The 22,059-nt window shown below is 37.7% G+C and overlaps 1 protein-coding gene across 1 annotated transcript in view; it reads right to left on the bottom strand.

The window, feature by feature from the left end:
* Nucleotides 1–17,516, bottom strand: part of LOC131062347 (metal tolerance protein 11) — an 85,621-nt gene extending 68,105 nt beyond the window's left edge. Inside the window, exons 1-2 of the mRNA XM_057995985.2 lie at nt 16,885–17,516; nt 16,576–16,687 (exon numbers count right to left, since the gene is read on the bottom strand). Coding sequence (XP_057851968.1) covers nt 16,576–16,687; nt 16,885–16,992 — 220 coding nt within the window. The 5' untranslated portion in view covers nt 16,993–17,516. The remainder of the gene's footprint in view (nt 1–16,575; nt 16,688–16,884) is intronic.
* Between the last annotated feature and the right edge of the window lie 4,543 nt (nt 17,517–22,059).

The raw sequence follows: 22,059 nt of genomic DNA, 5'->3' as shown, positions 1-22,059 counted from the left end.
ACAAATTAGTTGTCTTCTTTGTAGAATTCGCTTCTTCTTTTGTGACTCTTGTTGTCACCAATGATTGGAGCTGCTGCTTGTGGATCAGATTTGATGTTGATGCTTACTGAACTCACTGTGGATGTAATCACATTCGCTGATGATATGTTTCCTGAATCAGATTTGTTGTTAATATTGATTGGACTCCTTGCCCTGCTGATTGAATTAGCTAGTAGGATTGATGGAGACTGCTGATCTGCTGATCAAGTTCACTCTAGGAGAAAGGATTGCTTTGAATTGGTGACTAAATGATTGCTTCAAGTCTCCTTATATAGGTGTCTTAATGAGGAGATGTGTCCTTTTAGGGTGAGGCCGACTCACTTTGGCAATAATAAATTGTCTTCCTCATGCTGGCCGACTTCACCTCTTGCCAAAGTGCTAGAATTCGCTCTAGGACCCTTAGGACGACATTCGCCCTAGGACCCTTGGAAGGTACATGTTCTTCAAATCAATTCACTTCATGTCCTTTAGGCGGTCAAGGCAGGTGTTTTGCTCTATGTCCTTTCTAAGGACAGGCCCAAAATGATAAATTCGCTATGTGTCCTTTATAAGGACAAGGTCAAAGTGAGGTTCGCTCTCTGTCCTTGGCAGGGACAGGGCCTATTTAGCAGTTCGCTCTATGTCCTCTCTAAGAACAAGCCTCCTAAGGCAGTTAGCTTTCTGTCCTCTCTAAGGAGGAGAGCTATAATTGATCAAGTTCGCTTGGTGACCTTAGCAAGATACATTCTCATCAAATGAGCTTTATGTCTCATGGGCGGACAAGGTCTAAACAAGCAGTTCGCTCCATGTCCTTTCCAAGGACAGGCCCTATAATGATAAATTTGCTCTTTGTCCTTCTCAAGGACAGGACCTATAGTACAGTTCGCTCTATGACCGGCCTAAGGACAAGACTTACATGACAGTTCGCTCTGTGTCCTTGATGAGGACAGGACCTATATTGTAAATTTCGATCTCTGGCCTCCCTAAGGACAAGCTCCAAATGAAGTTCGCTCTCTGACCCTTAGCAAGGTACATGATTGGGAAAATTCGCTCCAAACTTAGAGCAGTGTACATGGAAAATTCGCTGGAAAATTCGCTCCAAACATAGAGCAGTGTACATGGAAAATTCGCTCCAAACTTAGAGCAATGTACATGGCATTTGTGATGATATTCGCTTCCCTTTTGATCTTACTTGCATAGTAATTTGCTCATCCTTTTGACTTCAATACTTGAGCGTTTCAATTTACTTTCTTGGAGGTTCGATTCTTCGAGACTTAATTTTAACCTCCATCTTTGTGACTTGTAAGAGCGAATTTCATCCTTGTTTGCATTTTCAACTTCCAGCTGTTTAGGTTGGGGTCTCGTTCAAATACTTCTTAATCTCATCCAACTCACTTCCTTCTTGAATTTGACTTCTCAAGTTCGCCTCATCTTCCCTTCCAAGTGTAGTTATAGTTCTTCCTCTTACATCGTTCAAATACTCCTCATGATCTCAGGTTGATGAGCAGTTTTCTTAGTAATTTGCCAACTTTCATTTTCTAAGGAAGATCAATCTGGTGCTTCATTTGTAGCAGATGATTAAATTGATCAACTTTGATCACTTAGTTGCTACTCATGAAATCGGTCCTTAAGGCTTGGTTCGTGTAATCTGTTTTGAAGCTGCTTTGTAAGCTTCATTCGTACAATCTTGGACTTACTGAGCAAGCACTCATCAAGGTCACTTTCTTCTTTGAAAGTTGATCCCATTGTATAGATGCGGCCTATATGATATGAATTCACACATGATCTTCACTTAGATCTGAACTGAGCTGAATCTGTGATTGAATTGTATGGATATCCACCACTCTTCCTTGTTAAAATTTGCATTTCTGAGTTCTTCACTCTCCCTGTATTGAATGTGAAACCTGAATTCTTGATTGATCTCCTTCGTTCCGTGCTCCATGCATCCTTGCTCCCATTAAACCTGGAAACAAACATATTTTGATCAAGATACTAGAAAGAGAACAATGTTTTCTCAAATCTGGAAATAAATTTCGAATCTGATTTCCCTTATTTCTAATATGGATTTGCTCCTTTATGTTGTTATTTGCTTCTGCTCTTTTATACTCTGATTTTGAATTTGCTTTGATTTACTTCATTTGAATTTAAATCCCAAATGGTTTTGGTCTAAAGGACACGTCTTTAATTTCAAGGGCCGGCTTCCTTATCATTAACTCCACACCTTGCAAGGAAATGGTGAGGTGGATGCTTTCTTCTTTTCTCTCTCTTAAAAAAAATGCCTTAAACTTTTAAATCTCCACCTTAGAGTTTGGTGGGATCAAGCAACGATGTGGCAAAGCATGTGGAGACTTTTAAAATTTCCTTCTTTAAAGTTTGTGGGCCCAAACAGTTATACGGTAGAGAGGGAGAAGAATGAAATGCTCTATGTCTTAAGAAAACCTTTTAGATCTCCATTTTAGAATTTGTGGGGCCCAATAATATATGGCAGGGTAGAAAGGGATTAAAGGCAATGAGGGGGATGGAAAGGGGCGGTAAGGAATAGTCACGGGAGTAGGATGTAAGGAATGTAAGGGGAAGGATAAGAGAAGTGGGATGTAGGGAGGGGTAAGTGAAGGTGGATACGGGGGTTATAAGGAGTGCTGTGGTGGGAGGTTAGGATGGGGTATAAGGGGGATAATGAAGGCGATAAAGGGGTTAGGGTAATAAGTGAGTGTGGATAGTGAATGGGTAGGTTAATGGGTGTGAGGTAGTGGTAAGCTTAGGGAAAGGTGGGAAAGAGTATGAGTTGTGGGTTAGGAAAATGGGGGTTGGGGAATAAAGGTAGATGAGGATAGACAAGTGGGTAGGGAGGTTAGGATGGGGTATAAAGGGAATAATGAAGTTTTGGAAGGGTAGTGGTATAGGATGGTTGATAATGAAGGATGTAGGGGAATGTAAGGTATAGTTGGGCTGGGATATTAGGTACTGGTAGAAGTAGGTTAGAATGTAGGATGCAAGGATAATAGATGAGTATGTTAGGATGGGAAGAGGGTTAGGTAGGTGACGGTATACGTGAAGGTAGGTGAAGGTGAGTGTGAGGGTGAGGTAGAAGGGTAGGAGATGAAAGAAGATGGAGGGATAAGGGATGTGGAAGGAGATGGAAGTGGTGGTGGAGGTTAAGGTAAAGGAAAATGGGAGGGATGAATGATGGAGAGGTGGAATGGTGACGGCAATGGTGAGGAATGGAAATGGGTGTGGTCAAGTTTGGGCACTCACGAGTAGTGCTGGGAGAATTGAAAGTGATTATGTCTTGGCTGGGCAAAGGGAGTGTTGAACCTTACTTCATCTCCAAGAGAGATACTTGATCAGCTCCCCGAGCAACTACAAACAAAAGGTTAATAGCAAAGACTCGACAACAACCAACTAAGCTAAGACAACTAACCTAGAAAGCGAAAACGTGGGGGTCCCCATTTGCAATGGGGCAATGTGTGAAAACGTCACAACAGTTCCATTTCAGATATTGAGTTGAGTTCCCCTCAGATATTGGTGTCAACATCTAGCAATCGGGTGGAGGAAATGTTGAATGTGGAGCCAAATATTTTAGCAAATTGTAATAAGAATGCCCCTTTTAGAAATGAGAGTTCAAGCTTATCAAAGAAGGTCCCTGCTGGGAGGGCGACCGATCTAGGTAAAGAGAACATAGTCAAGAGGAAATAGATGTGGAAGAAGAGCTACCCTTCATTCAGGTGGAAAGGAAAAAGGGGAGTGAAAGGCATCGGTAATTGGGGTTTCTACCAAAAATAGAACAAAGGCCGATTGTGGGAACATCAAAAGTTCTGGTCAAAAACCCTCAAAATGGCATAGGGAGCAAGAAAGTCTTCAGAACATAGCTGACGGGGTTCAGAAAACTATCCTCGAAATTTTCTTGAGCAATACCCCATCAAAGCAATGAAGATAATGTCTTGGAACATAAGCGGCCTAAACAATTCTCACAAGCATGATATTCTATCCAATTTTATCAAAGACCATAAGCCTGTTATTATAACAATTCAAGAAACTAAGATGCAGAGAGAGTTTTGAAAATGAAAATTTTGAAGAATTGTGGAGTTCATTGTAATAGCTCAAAAGGGGCCTCGAGTGGTTGTGCTATTTTTTGGAATCAAAACTTCATTACTGGTGTTAATCTTTGGGAAGACGCCAACCATATCGCTATAAGATTCAAACATATCAGGGATGATTTTGGCTCGATTTTATCTAATATCTATGCGCCCAATAATAAGTCAGCTGGGAGGAAATTTTGGAAGAATTTGGCTGACTTGAGATCTCAGTTCTAGGATGAAAATTGGATCATTATAGGGGATTTTAACACTCCTTTACAGGAGATGGAGAAGTTTGGAGGCTCTCAAATTCAAGTTGACAGTAAACAAGACCTCATGGACTTAATTAACAATCAAAGTCTCCATATTCTAGATTTAAAAGGAGCCTCTTACACCTAGACTAACAGACGTGTTGGTGAGGATCTTATCCATGTGAGATTGGTTAGGGCCCTCATATCCAATGACTGGTTCTTTCATTATGTTTGTTCTTTAAATGCTCTATCTAGAATTCAATTTGATCACTTTCCTCTCTGTTTTCAAGTGGAGCCTATCTTGGGCAAGAAGAATCCTCCTTTTCGTTTTGAAAAAATGTGGACCAAACACCCTCAAATTTTATCAAGAATAAAAGAATGGTGGAGTGTCAAAATGGATGGTACTGCTATGTTTTGAGTAGCTAAAAAACTAGGAATGGTGAAAGCTAACATCAAAAAATGGAACAGATAAATTTTTGGCAATATTTTCTTGTCCAAAACCAATATTCAATTAGAACTGAAGGATATCCAAGAAAAAATTCAAAGGGAAGGATATGTTAGGGATTATCTAGCTAAGGAAAATGAGATTCTCATTCAATACCATGACATCATTTCCAAGGAAGAGGATTTCTCGAAACATAGATCAAGGTCTATTTGGTTGGCTTTCCGTGATAGGAATGCCCGGTTTTTTCACGTCAACTCTAAAACACAAGGCAACAAACCATATATCTCATATTCAAAGGAATGGGTCTATAGTTAAGAAGGAAGAGGATATCCGAGAGGAAGCAGTTCGCTTCTTTTCCAATCTTTTATCTGTTGAGGATAAATTGGATGAAAATAAGTAAAAGGAGCTTATTGAGGCTATCCCTAGGTTGGCTAGTGAAGAATGCAATAGAAGTCTGGTTGGCATCCCTTCTTTAGAAGAAATTAAAAAGGTTGTTTTCTCCTTTGAAGGGAACAAAGCACCAGGACTTGATGGTTTCCCGATGTTCTTTTTCCAGATGTTTTGGGAGATAGTGGCAAAAGATGTTGGAAATGCAGTCAACGAATTCTTTGGCTCTAAAAGGATTCTTAAGGAGTAAAACTCAACTTTTATTGTGCTTATTCCTAAATTCCCTAGTGCGGATTCTTTTGAGGCTTTTCGCCCCATCAACTTGTGCAACTCCATCTGCAAAATCTTATCCAAGGTTCTTACGTCTAGATTGCTTGTTGTGTTACCTCACTTCATTGCTGCTCAGGAGAATGGCTTCATTCCTAATAGGCAAATCTTGGATTCCATTATTATTGTTCATGAGAATATTCACTCTTTAGAGAATTCTAATCGTCAAGGCTTTCTACTTAAACTTGATTTATCCAAATCCTATGCCCGGGTGGATTGGAACTTACTCATCTGGGTTTTGATAGTGTTTGGTTTCAGTAGAAAGTTTTTTGATTTGGTTTGACAACTTATTTCCTCTTCTAGATCGGCAGTGATTATTAATGGCTCCCCCTCCCATTTTTTGAGGTTTCGAGGGGCCTTAGACAAGGAGATCCTTTATCTCCTATCCTCTTCACTTTGTTGGCTGAAACCTTTGGGAGGTATATGCTCAAGATGGTGAATTCTGGATGTTTGAAACGTCTTAGACCTTCTTCAGATGTGTTTATTTGTTCTCACCAGCAATTTGTGGACGATACTATTGTTCTGGGGAATTCTTTCATTGGGGAAGCTCGATCTCTTAAACAATTTTAGAAGATTATGTAAGTGCCACTAGTCAATGTATCAATTATGCCAAAAGTTCTCTTCACTTCATCAATACTCTTGAGATCAAGCAAAAAAAGATCCCCAATATATTGGGTTGTGCCATTGGTAATTTGCCAGCTATATATTTGGGTCTACCTCTTTGTTCCAAGGTGCCAGACTCCTTTTGGTTGTCCTTGATAGATAACTTTCATTAAAAGTTGGCTGGTTAAAATGGAGCTCTTCTTAGCCAAGCTAGAAAAATTCAACTCCATAAGGCTACCCTCCAAAATCTCTCGGTTTATGCTCTTAGTCTGTAAAAAACTCTGGTTAAATTTGCTAAGTCTATTGAGAAAATTCAAAAGAACTTTTTTTGGTCAGGAGTGGAAGAGAGAAAAAGAATGCCTCTTGTGGCTTGGGAATCTGTCCGTAAACCCAAAAAATGTGGAGGGCTTGGGCTAGGAAATCTTCTAGATTTCAATAAAGCACATTTGGCTAAACAAATTTGGAGAATTTTTAATACAAAGGACGAATGGAATGCTATTTGGAAGAGCAAGTATTTACATCATATTGATTCTTTGCAGGACTTACTCGAATCTCAAGAAATAACTATGGGATCTACTCTTTGGAATAATGCAATTAGAGTCAAGCACATAATTGGATTTGGAGTTTGCTGGAAATTGGGTTTGGCAAGAAGGATTAAATTTTGGGAGGATAGATGGATTGGCCATTGTAATATCCCAGTAATTTTTTTTTTGGTTTTAGGCCAATAAAAATTCATCCACAACAAATAACCCGTTAAGGTTAGAGAAATAATCCAAACTACTGAAAGGGAACCCTTCCACCTTTTGTTCACCGAGAGCCCAGTCTGGGAGGGTGAGAGCATACGGTGTTCCGGGGATCGTTAGCAACAATAATCAAACTGAAATTACAATGCCTGGGTGGCAAGCCAGCCCCTTCTGCTTATCCAGCAGGATAGAAACCAAACTCTTGGCGGTAAACCGACCAAGGGAAAATGACAAGAAACTGAAATTCAATCACTCTACCACGTATTTCAGCGAGAGGACATTACATTAAGCTATCACTCTACTGCATATTTCAGCAGGAGGACCATTGTATTGAACTTATCACTCAACCACTTATTCAGCGGGAGGACTGAGTACAAAAAACTGAATTACAAAACTTAGAAGACGGCGAGCCAGCCTCTTCCACTTATGCAGTGGGGATTACAAATAATATCAAAAAGAAGGGATGATTAGTACTACTGAAACAACCTTACAAAATAGAGATAAGATGAGAGGAGTAATTGCAGATTTTACACAAGACTGTAATTTTCTGTTACAACTAATCTGTAGGCTGAAAGTACAGTTTCAGCAGCCTATGGAAACATCAAAATACTCAGAACTCACTCACTTTTCACCCGAATCAACTCAAATCAATCCAAATCCCCCAATATAACTCTAACAACAACATCCCAACCAAATTACAACTCAAATAGACCACTATTCATTTGGCATGCATCCCAAGGCAAATGCAAAAACCCACGCTATACCAAGGAAGTTCGATTTTATCTAATAAAATCATTGCTCATTTAAAATAGCTAAAAACTCACACATTGTATCGCCGTGGCTAGGAAGGAAGGATGAGCCGGTACCCAGAATGATGGAGTCGCCTGGTTAAGAGGTGTGAGCAAAATTCACTTTCAGCAGTCTCGCGACCAGCTACCAGAAACACTCAAATCCAACATTGAACACTCCATAATCTGCAACTCATTCACCAATCAGCAATGGGAACACAAGGACACAGCTAGGTACTATATTGTAAGTACGAAACTGAGACTCAGCTAGGAAGCCAACTTCGAAGCTCAGATTTTCAGTAGCCAAACCGCCAGCATAACGATGCAATTTTCAAAGATGTGGAAATGGAAGCCCAAGTCTCATATTTATAACTCCACACACCTCAAACCCAAATGCCATTTCCTTCAATTTCAACGCTTTTCATTTGCATTTCGCTCCACTACATGTGGACCCCAAGAGTGGCGCCATTTCCCACAAGTCAACTCTTACGCCAAAGGCAAGGACCCACGTTACACTTTGGCAAATATTAGAGATAAGTTATAAAAAATATAATATCTTTCTCAATATTTCGATATCTCTTTAATAAACATGAAATTCACCAAAAACTTAGGAAAAATAGGCATTAATCCCAATTTTTAATAAATCAGTCATCAATAATCAAATTAATTAAATATTAAACATTAGGATAAGGAATTAATATTCAATTATTTCGCAAATGACTCTGGTACTGATTATTAACACTGCTCGGATAAAACTGAGTCAGGACGACCACCAAAACTGCTGCAGAATTAGAACCCTGTCTACTGACAAAAATAGAATTGTGCCACACTGCCACTTACTAAAAATAGTAAGTCAAGAACTAATGCTAAGAAAAGCATGATCATCGCGTCCAGAGGCAAAACATGGAGAGCTCAGTAATACAGTAACACCAGAATGGCCATTCCCTGACTTACTAAAAATAGTAAGTTCTCGTTTCATCAATGCTAGACCCTCATTCTTCATTCCACTTAGCCTACGGGTCTCAGGAATAGGCTAATGGACCACTGAAAGAGTGTCAATGAGAAGGGGACATTACAGCCATGAACCGCTATGTAATAATCCAATCTTCAGCAAGTTTATGTTGAAATATAAAGCTAGTTTTGGTATATGGGTGGCTAACTATTATGTTGAAGAAAAGTAAGTGAACCTTCTCAATATTAGCTCTGACCTGCTTCCTCTTCAAATATCTTTGAATTCGTGTATGCTGAATCCAGAAGAGGATGATCAGTTGGTGTCGAGGAAATCATCCTCAATTGATTTCTCTGTTGCTTCGGCTATTGCTCTTTAGCATCCGTCCCTCTCCCCACCTCCCCCTTGGGCTAGAGTGTGGTCCAATGCCATCATTCTGAAGATCAGCATCTTTTTTCTGGATCACGCTCCAAAAAGAAATCCCGAGTCTTGATAATCTCTGTAAAAGAGGTTTTTGCTTACCTAACAGATGTTTTTTTGTGCCAGGAGGGTGCTGAGTCTACGTCTCACTTGTTTCTACATTATGCTTATGCCCATGAGGTGTGGGGTACTATTCTTCAGCAGAACATGGCCTAGGTCACTCCATCTTCAATGGTGGACTTTCTTGACCAATGGATTGCTCCTTCCTCTAATCAAGCCTTCCATCTTTTGTGGTTCCTTACCTTTCCTCACTTGGTGTGAGGAATATGAAAAGAACTAAACAACAGAGTCTTCAGCAATGCTTCTTTGCCTCCGGATGTTGTCTCTAGTAAAATAATTAGGGCTATTAAGGAAAACTTTTAGCAAGCCAGAGAAAAATATTCAGACAAGGCTAAGCAAATTTTCTCTCAGTTTGATTCATGGGTTGCATTCAATTGGGAAATCAATGTGGATATCTCCATTACCTTTAGACCGGTTAAATCACCCAGGGATAATGTTCATTGGAATATTCCTCCTTTTGGTTGGGTGAAAGTCAATTTCGACAGGGTGACTAAAGGAAATCTTGGGTTGGCTAGGTGCGGGGGAGTGATTAGAAATGACAATAGAAGGCTTATTTCAGCAGTGGCACTCCCCTTGGGATGTCAGACTAACCACCTGGCTGAAGCAGTTGCAGCCTTCCATGGCTTGAGAATGGCTAAAATCATAAATGCTAAGATGGTTTGGTTAGCGGGTGACTCTAGAAACATAATTCAATGTTTAAAAGGCCACAAAAAACCTTCGTGGACTATCAAAAAATGGATTAATAAATCCATGGATATCCTAAGGACCTTTCAAAAAGTTCATATAACCCATGCCTACCGTGAAGCTAATGGGCTTGCGTATTATTTTGCTAATGAGGGAGTTCGAGGTAATAATGAAATGATATGGCACCTAGGTGATCATGTACCTACAAATGTTAATGCCCTTTTGAGATATGATTTATCTCAAGCACGAAGAACCATCCCATCTAATGAATAATGATGTCACACCTTGAAATGGTGGTCACTTCCATTATTGCGAGGAGTGTTATGAATTTGTGGAGAACTTTAATGCTTATTTGCCATTGCACACCACACACTTTCTGAGTGATCACTAATATTTTTTGGTGTATAGCCATCCTGCACATTGGTCTATTTGCCATTCCTGCTACTATGGGTGGTGAAAGGCGAAGGGTTGAACCTCTAGACTATGAGGAATTTAGAAAAGATGCCACAATTTGGAGAATTCTGAAACAAGGGGGTCTCACCCCTTTCATTGAGAAGCTTCATGGGTTTGATGCCAACATCACCAAGAAATTTGCCAAGGGTTGAAGGAAGGGTACATTCAGTTGTTTGGCAGGGACTTCGAGATTGATGAAAAACTTGTGGTGGAGGTTACTGGTTTGCCTGTGGAAGGGGCCAAGTTTTAGAGGGACAAGCGGTTGTCGGATGCGGTGGTCAAGAAATTCCCCAAAGACGATAAAGAAAGGAAGAAATTGGCCAAAGTCTCCAAAAGACAGATAATATCAAACCTGTTTGGTGCTCTGTGCTTATGATTATCATGAAATATATAACCCTAGATGGTAAGTTCACTGGGGCTTTTGGGTATCATTTTGTTCTGTTGAATCATTTCGGCACAAAGTGCAGATTTCTTTTCCTTTTTTTCTGCAAGCTTCCATTAATGTCAGCATTAAAGAACACAGGAAAAACAAGAAAAACTCGGTCCTTCATGGGGGTTTGTTGTTATTAATTCTTGAACATATAAAATCAGAACCCTCTCCTTCTTCTAGGGTCCCTGATTCCTCCTATGATACTGAGGCGAAAGAGTTTGGGAGTAAATTCTCTGATGAGGAAGATTGGAACACCGAAATGAAAGAGTCTGACTCTAAGACGAAGGAGAAAAAGGGATTAGGCCATAGCTCAAAGAAGAGTAGGAAGTCCCTTGTTATTATAACTAACTCTGATTCTGGTCCGTCCTATCATGCCATGCCCGTTAAATCTATGCATGTTACTAATAGGACCGAGAGAACTCCTTTTCCTAGGGACCTCAATGTGGATTCCCCTTATCTTAATTTGGATAGAGAAAATCCAGATGATGTTCTTGCCATAGCTTGTGACTCTGCGGTTGACTATTTCCGAATGCAGAAATGGCTCTTCAATGAAACCAAGGATATCAATATAAAGATCGATGTCGCTAGTAGTAAATAGGACAACTATAGTGCTGAACAATGGATTGTTAAACAAAGAAAATCTATTGTTGAGTCCATGCAAAAGACTATTAGCATTGTCAATGATCTCAAGAAAGATTGTGATAATAGGATTATAAAACTAGAAGAGAAAATCAAGAAGGATTATGACAGTAGACTGAAACAGCTGGAAAAAAAGTTCCAAAAAGTCAATGACAACCTCATATCACTTGTGACCTATAGCCATAAAGTGGTTAAGAGCTCAGCGGAAAGCATCAATACTATGGTTGGGAAACTTGAAGGCCTCCAACAGGAAGGGGTGGTGGTTGATGTGGATTCACTTGAGAAGATACAGAATGAGAACACAGGTCCCTCCAAAAGGACTAGAGCCAATTTGAAAAAGAAAGCCACCAACCAAGACATTTCGGATCTGAAAAATATTGCTCTCAACATGACTCAGTTGGAAGCAGAGGCAGCGGAGGTACTCAAGAATTTGAATTAAGATTTCTTTAGTTTGCTGTCCAGTTTTTGGTTTTTGGTTTTTTGCTGGCTTTTTGTTGTATTTTGGTTGTTGGCTCTAATATGCCTATCTTTTTAAGCAACGTTTTGTAAAAAGGGTTTTGGGTCCCTTCAAAACCTATTTGTTCCGTAATAAAAAACAAACTCTCCAATGTTGGCACAAATCATTAGGACTTAAGCACAAACCGGAAAATAAACTTTCGTTAGCCAAATAACCACAATTACCTAGAAATGCAACATCAAACACTATGCGACACCAAACTGAACATCCAACACCATGTGGAGCACATAAGGACATTCATAGAACACCCAACGACACATCCAAATACTTCTTTCTCACTATCACATCGATACATGTTGGCACAATATAAATAGATATAAGAGCACCTCATCACCAGACTACTAAGAAACATAGTCCTGAATAGAACATCAATAAACCTTCTTGCAAAACACTTCAACACTTGAAACTGGAACTGAGACAACACACGAACATTAGAAACATGTCCTCCAAGTCGCAGCACCTAAACATCAATGCAGAAGAATGTGGAGCATTTCTTGAACCACTTAAACCACTTCTAACAAACAGCCAAACTATCGACAAACAACCATCACAATCCACTTCAGCTGCAACACCAAGGACCTCCACAGAACACAAACATTAAGTCCAAATCCATAGGACCAAAGTCACAGCAATGGAGGAATGCAAAGCATTCTTCCAGCCAAACATTAAATGCTCTTTCTTGCATATCATAACTCACCATACTACAAAACCTTCCAAAAACATCATTGACCAGACAAAAGAGTGTACCAATGAGAACACATCCTCAACCATCATCATCACTCTTCATCCAAAAGATATTTTCATTATACCAACACTAGCAATACAATATCTCAGACAGAGTGTAGACATTAGAACTGCATCCACAACCCAAAGCAACTATAATCATCAACCTTAGGAACGGCATACAAACTCTACCTATGACCATATATCAACAACATCAACAATATCAGCAACAACAACATCAATGCCCACACAATCAACTGCTCAAACATCATCAGGGACAGCACATATTGTTAGACATCAAGTTGACATCAATGACAACACATATTGCCAACATGTACAACTAGTGTAAAACCATCATTGTCTTTGGATCTTGTTCAATATCAATTTCTACATAGTCCTGGTTTGTCACCATCTTTGTTGATTGGGCATGTACATGATTGGATTGTGGCATCTTCATCTTTCCTAGACAAGGAGACACGTGAGTAGATTTTAGAGACACTATCATGCATCTTCATGCTTCTCCATGTCAATTCCTATCCGAAATGGGAAGCATTCCTCCATTTGTGCTTGGTTTTGTTTCTTTCAAAAGGAGATAAGTTGTTTGTAGACATTAAATCATGTTTTGTCTTCCAGCACTTACCATTTTTGCAAGAGATTACACATTGTGGGGGGGGCTACATAGTCTCTCTCTTGCCCTCTTATGGGGAGGGCTATTGATTGCATCTTTGTGATGGATGTAGTCATTGGTACTTATTGATGGGTCCTCCATTTATCACTCATTTCATCACACGAACATGATTATTTTTTGCATTCTCTCTTTACGAGAGGGATTTTTCCTCATGTGGTGTTGCTCCTTTACTCCATTTATAAGAAATCTTTAGTAAATGGGTACCTAAAATGGCCTTGTAGCTAGAACCCATCATGCATCGTCATGCATCCTTGCATCATTTGCATTGGTTAGTTCCTCCCTAAGTTGCACATAAGGGGGGGTGTTGGTCTGAATAAGGTATTTCACCTAACTAGTTTACTATTGGGTCCTATTTAGGTGTTAACTTAGATCCTAGGAATATTTCTAAAGGTCTTAGTTGTCAATTAGATCATATCTTTTTTTTTGGCTTTTATTTACTTCTGTTAGGTCATTTAATATTTGTTAAGTTAGTTGTCTCATGTTATAGGATTAAGACACATGTCATCATCTTGTCTAATCTTATCTCTCACATTGCCTATATAACCAAGGCCATTGTACACTTTGTATCATAAGATTATCATTTGATCATAACATAGATTTTAATATCAAGTAAGCTCATTTCTTGCATGCTCTCTTGTGGAAGGTTGTCTTTTGTTTTGCAGGTGATCCTAGGGTGAGTGAGTGGTATTAGAGCATTCTATAACAACGTTGACATTTATAAATATAAATAATGAAGTGGGTCTTCTTAAAGTAATGAATTCTAAAGGTTAGGGTAGCAGCATCACTCCTCTAAAAAGCAATACCATTGTTCTGAGAAAATAATATCAAGAAATCTAAAATAAACCTGATATTCATAGCATATTTAGGCTTCAACCAATTGGATAAAAAATGACACAACAACATGTTTCTAGCAATTTGACTAGAGGGTTTTTAAGGAAAAAACTTAGACTGGTGGTACAAAAACAGGATGAACATACATATTTTTAATCTATCATGAGGGTTTGCACTGATTTATGACTCCAAATAGCATGACAAAAATATATTTCATCTAATAAACAATATCATTCTTTTGGATAAACAAAGTTCAAACCAACATCAGTCTCCATACTCATAACGCTTTTGGGGTGTAGTTCAATTAATCTTGGTGCATATTTCTCAAAATCTATGAACTGATCTGTTATGTCAGAACTTAAAAAATCTGTGAGATGAGTCTGTGTAATTGGAACTACATATTGCTAAAAATATGTTAAGTGTATCTAAGAAAGCTATGGTGTGAGCATGCTTGATTTCAGCACAAAGTATACCAAAAACTAAAGGAAACAGACCAACTCAATTCCCGTTGGCAGCTACATTCCTCTCGTGGGTTATGGCAAAAAAGGTCTCAATAAATTTGAGAAGGCTACTCTTGAGCCTAAATTGGCTCATTTTACTTGTTGCCTCCTATACCAGGGTCTTCCTATGGAGACCCAGTTGACTCACATGGGCATTCCTTTGCCCAACTGCCATTTTTGTGGCCAAATTGAGTCTTTGAAACACTTATTCTGATTTTGTCCCCGGGCTCAGCAAGCCTAGAACTAGATCCATGACTTCTTCAAGCCATTTTGCACATGGTTCTTCTTGGAGATTGGCCTAGCCTCCCTTGCAAGTTCACTCAGATATGGCACATTTTCAAGGTGGAGATTCTTTTTAGTATTTGGAAGGACAAAAATGCAGCTTTATTTAATAACACTGCTTCAAACAATGCCTTTCTTTTATATTCAAAAGCTATAATCTGCTTTGATATGCTCATGTAGATTCAAGTGCAAGCTAGCAAAGTTGCACTTGAGGTGGCCCATTTACAGGAGCTTCTTGAACATTGAGGAAATGCTCCCTGCATTGTTGTCCAGGTTCCTCCTGAACCCATTTCTCCTCGCGGTCGTCAGTGTGGTCGTAGCTACTCCTCCAGACGGAACAGTCTCGGTGACCACAGCTCCTGTGGTCCTACTCCTCAGAACCCCCAAAACTCTATTGCTCATGGAGGATTGTCGCAACCATCTCGCCTGCCATCTCCATGATGGGACATTAGTTGACCTGACACCAACAAGTTTCTCCGTGTGCCTCTTGCCATCTGTCCTCTTGCCATCTGTCCAATATGCCAGCAGACACCGCAAGAAGAAAATGCTGAATATAATGCTCTCACTAGTTGGGAGCCTATTGATGAGTCTATCCCCAGGGATGTTTGAGGGAAACCAAATGATAATGATCCTCTACCACCTGCAAGAGTGGCTTTAGCTGCTTAAGATTATGTCAAGCTAGGCTCATTTGTTATGCTTTACTATTTTTAGGACTCAGCCGTTTTGTTAAGACTCTTGTGGGTGTGCCCTTTTACCACCCTAACCTTTTTTTTTTTTTAATATTGTACTATTTTATCCTTAGTAATGCAAAGTTACATAGGATATATTCATTAATAAAAACTGAAAGAAACTCTCCGGCCCTGTCCCCACCAAAAAAATGTGGTTGTAGGAAATTTGATGAAGAAGCACACACCAAGTACTGCATTCAAGCAATCACAGATTTCTCTTAATTGAAACTCCACATTTCTAAAAATCCATTAAGCAGGTCTGCTTTAATAATACTGCATATTCGTAAGAACCTATGCAGTGAGTCTCCTATATTGAACTGCATATTTGTAAAAGCAGAATTGGATCTACTTGATATTAACATGGATTACAATAAAAATTGAAAAAAAACCACAGAATTGAAGGTTACAGTAGGGATGTTGAGGAAGAAAAATATTACACTAAGTGTTAACATTGGAGTAAGCATCGATTCCTCTTTTTTGAACTGCGTAATTATAAAAATCTATGAAGTGGGTCTGCTTTATTGACTCTATAAATCCATGTGCTGGGGTCAGCTTCGTTGAAGCTGCATATTTCTAGATGAAATGGGTTTGCCTTGTTGAAACTCATATTTGCAGATGAAGTGGGCTACCTTATTGAAACTGCTTAATTCTAAAACCTAGGAAGTGAGTCTGCTTTATTTCAACACAGAATACAACAAAATTCGAAACAAACCCAATTAAGAAGAAAAACCAACCGAGTATTGCACTAAAGCAACATGGACTCCTCTATGTGCCTACAATCCCTTTCACGAATTCCTTTCTATCGAAGCTGCATACTTCTAAAACCTATAAATGGCTTTGATGTATTGAAACTAAGTATTTCTAAAAACCTATCAAATGGCTCTGCTTAAATTCAGAACAGAATTTAATTAAGATAGAAAGAAAAAAAATGAAAAGAAAAATCAACTTAAAGGAGGTGGAAACAAGCACAAACCGAGTACTCCATTAAAGCAATCACCGATTCTTCTGGGAGGCCTATCATCCCTTTCAGGCCTTGGAGATTTCATGAGTTGGAGCCTCCATGCATTCTCCGCCCCACTCTCAACCTGATCAGCATGGAGCAAAATCTCATTTCTCCCTCCCAAATGATCTTCCATGGCAGATTGATCAGACTATGTAATACGAATATAAAGACTTCTGAAATATGGTAGAGAGAGATTAATTCAGGACCGCACTTCTTTTCTGTAAGAAGTATCTATACGTACACACATGGTGTAGAAATATTCATGGAATAAATATTAACTGCGAAATGAGACCGCCATAACATTGTTGCAGAAGCCTGTCTTGATTTGGGTGTCTCTGTTACTGCGCTTCCAAATTCTTTCGACCATTCGCACAAAAGAAGGCACATTTTCTCCTCCTAATCTTAGATACCACCTAAGTGAGGTGGTGCATATTTTTTAATTTTAAGGGAGGATGCTTCAGGAAGGTATTTTCTCTTTATTACAAAAGCAGAAGATTTATAAAGTATTAATTGCATCTTATCTAATATCTAAGATTCTTAGATACGGTGTGCTCTGCGTGGCATTCGGTGCCCATTGGAGGAAAAAATGAGTTACAAATCGTTGATTGGGGACTTAGTTTCAGGTCTTCGGATGGAAGCAAGGATCGTGAAGGAACAGATCTTTATTTGTTTTCTTCTTTTTACTTAGAGCAATTTTAATATATTGAGGTGAGGTGAGCAGATTTTACGCATTCAGGAGTCATTCCTGTGAGTAGATCATGAAGGAACAGGTCTTTATTTGTTTTCTTCTTTTTATTTGGAGCAATTTTTATATATCGGGGTGAGGTGAGCAGATTTTACACATTCTGGAGTCATTCCTGTGAGTCCATATTGAATATGGAGATTAAGGTCCTTCTATAGCTGGGGTTCCATATGTTTAGAGCAGAGAATCTAGCTTCTCTATATTGGATACTTACTAATATCAATTAAAATTATAATTTCATAGTATTCATTTGACTCAGAGAGCACATTCAATTCAAATAATTTTTTTCCCATTGTTTCAATTAAAAAGTTAATTTAAATAATTTTATAATATTTTTAAGAGTGTGAACAAGGATGTAGATTATGATGATGTGTGCTAGAATTTGAAATTTGAAATTTTGTAGATTTTGATATTTTTAAATTTGAATTTTTTGGAGTAAGTATGGACAAGGATGTAGATTATGACACTGCACGCTAGAATTTGAAAACTTCATTTTGTAGATTTTATAGATATTGATTCTTTGGTTTTTAAAATCTTTTATCCATCTTTAATCATTTTAAAAGTCAATGCAAATTATTTTATTGCCACTTTTAAAGTTAAATCCTCCATCTCTCTTTTATCATTTTTAAATTATATCTAATACTATTACCATCTTATTCCATAATCTTAAAATATTTATTAATTATTAACTTTGTCTATCTTAAATTATTTAAAAGAATATTTTTTTTCTTTCAATATATAAATATAATTTATTATTTTAACATAATTCACCATAACTATTTTATTCAAATATTAATTCTTACATGTTATATTTAATATCTTTTACTTCAAAACTTTGTTTGAATTCCCAACTTTTATCACAATTATATCAAACCCATTCTCCCAAATGATCATGAAAAACAAATGCAACCAAATGCATCCTAAGAAACATAAAGTATGTTTGTGCATTTTTGCTATAATATCTTAAACTTTCAATTAAATTTTTTTTTCATTTAAAAATTAAAAAACAAAGTCTCTTTGTATAAAAGATATCCTTTTTTAGAAGCTTTCCATACCCTCCAAATGCATTTCAAAAGACATAAAGTATGTTTGTGGTTTTCTCTTATAATATCTTAAACTTCTATAAATTTCAATTAGAAAAAAAATTCATTTAAAAATTAAAACATTAAGTCTTAATGTACATAAGATATCATTCTTAGAAAATGATGGCTCATAAAAAAACCTATGGGCATATGTATGCACCAGTGAAATACTTCCTTTGACAATTGAAATTACTTAATTTTATTTTATTAAGAATTATTAGATAAAATGACAAGAATTGTTATTTTTATTTATTTTAAAATATTAAAGTTTAAATATCTAAAAAATAAATAATAATTTATATATAAGTAATAATATATGGAAACAAGCATCTACCATATAGACTTGGGAAAATCGAAAGATATGAAGAGGGGCTTGGTAGGGGAGTTGGTGAATAAGGCATTCCTTGAGGGGTTGGAGGCAATTCTTTGTGTGGTTAGGCCCAAGTTTAGGATTTTGATGCTGAGGGCATCAACAAATTGTTGGTGGACAATGCAAAAGTGCAATGGCACCCTTTTTTGGATAATTTTAGTAAGACAAATCTAAAGAAACATCATTGTAAGGTTGCAAAAGGTTTCTTGTTTATATGGAAAGTCACTTACCTAGAACACACCTTCTGAATCGAGTGGATGTGTACTTTTATCAACCAAGATATGGAGGAGAATAGCTAAATAGGAAAGGTATCAATATAAGTAAACATTAATAAGTCAATATGGAATTAGAGTCATAAATAGGCCACAACATAGAAAGTTAATGTTAAAACTTGGGATTTTGTTTACCCTTGAGTAGTAAGTAGTATAGAATAGTAGAATATGGACATACTAATGGGTAGAAACTAGGATATCTCCTAGATTTTGATATGTAAAAACAAACAAGTAATGTTATTTTATGATATCAATACAAAGTAGCTTCTGTTGCAAGCTTAGCAATCATGTGTGTGTGTGTGTAAACAAGTTTGAAGTGGTGGTATAGTTGGTTAAGGGCTTTTGATTTGTCCCATGTAGGTCCCATTTAGTCAATTATCTCTACCTCAATTTACTCATTTTAATTAAGTTTTTTTGGGCTCGATTTGTAGCTTGAAAGATTTATAATGGGGCCAAGCTTGTCTTGAGAGGTAATGCAAGGTAATTTCCAAGTGAATCTCCAAGTTGCTAGATGAAGCAAGGTTTTTGGGGTCATGTAGGCCTGCATGGCATGGTTGTGACCCCTCTCTTATGCTTATTTTTGCCTTACGACACTTCAGGAGTTGGTGCTTGTTGTGGGAATTCTTTTATGGGTTTTCTTTTTATTTATAATTATTGTTTGGTGTTTTTTTAGTGTGGCAGGTGGACAACCCTATCATTTCCCTCTATTCTTCATCATTCTTGTTCAATATTTTTGTTTCTTATTTTTCTACTGAAATCTTCTCTATGGAGAGTTGCATGATGTCAAGTGGGGTTTGGGGGAACCCCCAACCTCTTTTTCAAAGACATTTTAAATTCAAAGGAGTATTTTGGTGTTTTGTGTGATAGAGTTGTTGAGTTTATTTTGCATGCAACAAATGAGACTAGATCTGGTAATTGGGTATCGACTCACTCAAAGCCCAATGGGTATTTAGAGAAAAGTAAGGATTGTCCAATTATAGTCACAAATCCAGTCTATTGTGGATTATGTCCTTTACCTCTCTGAGTATGCTCTAATATGTAAGTTCAAGGGTCTTCACATGTCTCTTCAATTTCTAAAGTTTTGGGGCCATAAAAATTGGAATCTAAAAGGAGATATGGAGATTATATGCTGCAAATGGTTATTTTATGGTGGTTTTTACTAGAATGGCATATTGTAATATGATATGTGAGGGAGGTCCTTATTTTCACAATTATGCAAATTTGTTTATTAATCCATGGCATGTGGGGTTTGATCTAATGGAAGAGTTGCCTATTAGGATTTCATGTTGGATTTGTCTTGCTATGCTTCCAATGAAATTTTGGAGATAGGAAATCCTACAATTGATTGTTGCAATCATTGGAAAACATGTGGGTCCATCTTGTCAAGCTTTGAATAGAAAGGTAGCTACGTATGCTTATATTTGTGTTGAGATAAATTTCAATAATCTTCTTCTAGAATCTTTGGAAATTAGATTAGAGAATATTGATTGGATCCAACAGGTTGATTACGAAGCCCTTCCCTTTCATTATCAGACTTTTCATGAATTGTCCAAAATTAGGGACCCAAGCTCCTTCATGCTTCCTACATGGGAGCTTCACCCTCTAGGGAAATATGGTATCATGTGCATTCATATTTGGGGCTTTTACATCCCCAAAATCTAAAGCAATATATTGTTGATATATTAAGGATGTAGGGGTTTTATAAATTGCTATCCCAAATATGAATATTCGAAGGTATTTTTTATTCGTCAAATGTCAGAAGTAGGGGTTGGACATTGGACTTCCACATGTGTCATAATCTGTGGATCACGGGAGTCAAAAATCTGAAAGCATTAGCTATAACAAGATTTTGTCGATGGTCATCCACTTTGTCGACAAGATGAGATTTGAACTTTGCCAGAACTCAAAATTTCACTCTAAAAAGTGAGAAAAATTTGAACATAGGCACAAATTAGTGCCGTGAAGGATAAGTTGGATGCATTAAATGCATTTTTGAATTTAAAATATATTCATTTTGAGTCAAACACATGTCAAACAGTGTTCATTTAGAAGGCAAGAATTAAACCTCATGGAAACCTACAACTTCAAGCCCTTTTCAAGATTCACGATGAAAGAGGATCGATGAACCACTGAGGAACAATACTTAATCAGATATTTAGAAAAATTCTTATCCCCTCCATTTGACTATTATTCTCATTCATCTGTTTTAACTTAGTAATGTTGATAATGGAAAGCACTATTACATCTGTGAAAAAAATTAGTAAACTAGGGTGAAGAATACATGAAGAACCATCATTTGATTTGTAAGAGCGAGCTAGTGAACACTGGTTAAAGTATACAATATCTAACAATACCTTGATGAAGTGTTTTTAAGTAAGACCTGTCTAGGGGGCAGTACCCTATATATTTATAGCATCAAACATTACATAAAGGAGTACACAACAACATATGAGAGATCTCTACTCTCAATTATATAGATATGTGATCCATTCCCTTATTTGCACCACCTACTCAACTATCTCCTCAGGCATGACTTCTTTGTTCTCCTACATGAATGCCTCGAACTTCTCCATGCTATACACTTTCACAATCCATGCCTTGAATAGGCTCTAGGCTTTTTGCATCTTTTTCTTCTTACCCTATGCATTCAAGTAAAAGAAGCCCAACATGCATCCAGAGGTTGGGACCACTTCAATAGTATCCAAAGCTTCAAATACTGTCTGGGTCATATCCTCCTGAACCATCCTCTTTACTATGCCATTTACAGATATGGCATGTCCCAGTAATGAACAATGGGTTCGAACAAGCTCTCCATGACCAAACCGTCATGGACATGCCCCTCACTTCAGAATTCTATCCCCAACATCTCCACCACTATGTCTTTTTCCCTATCATTTGCTTTATTTAATAGATATGTCACCCACTCCTCAAGTGACTCTGCTAGATCTTCTTGCTTCAGATATCGACACTTAATGCCAAAATACTCAG

The sequence above is a fragment of the Cryptomeria japonica genome, chromosome 1 (genome assembly GCF_030272615.1).
Source record: "Cryptomeria japonica chromosome 1, Sugi_1.0, whole genome shotgun sequence".
NCBI classification, from domain to species: domain Eukaryota; kingdom Viridiplantae; phylum Streptophyta; class Pinopsida; order Cupressales; family Cupressaceae; genus Cryptomeria; species Cryptomeria japonica.
This window is presented reverse-complemented; position numbering and strand designations above follow the sequence as displayed.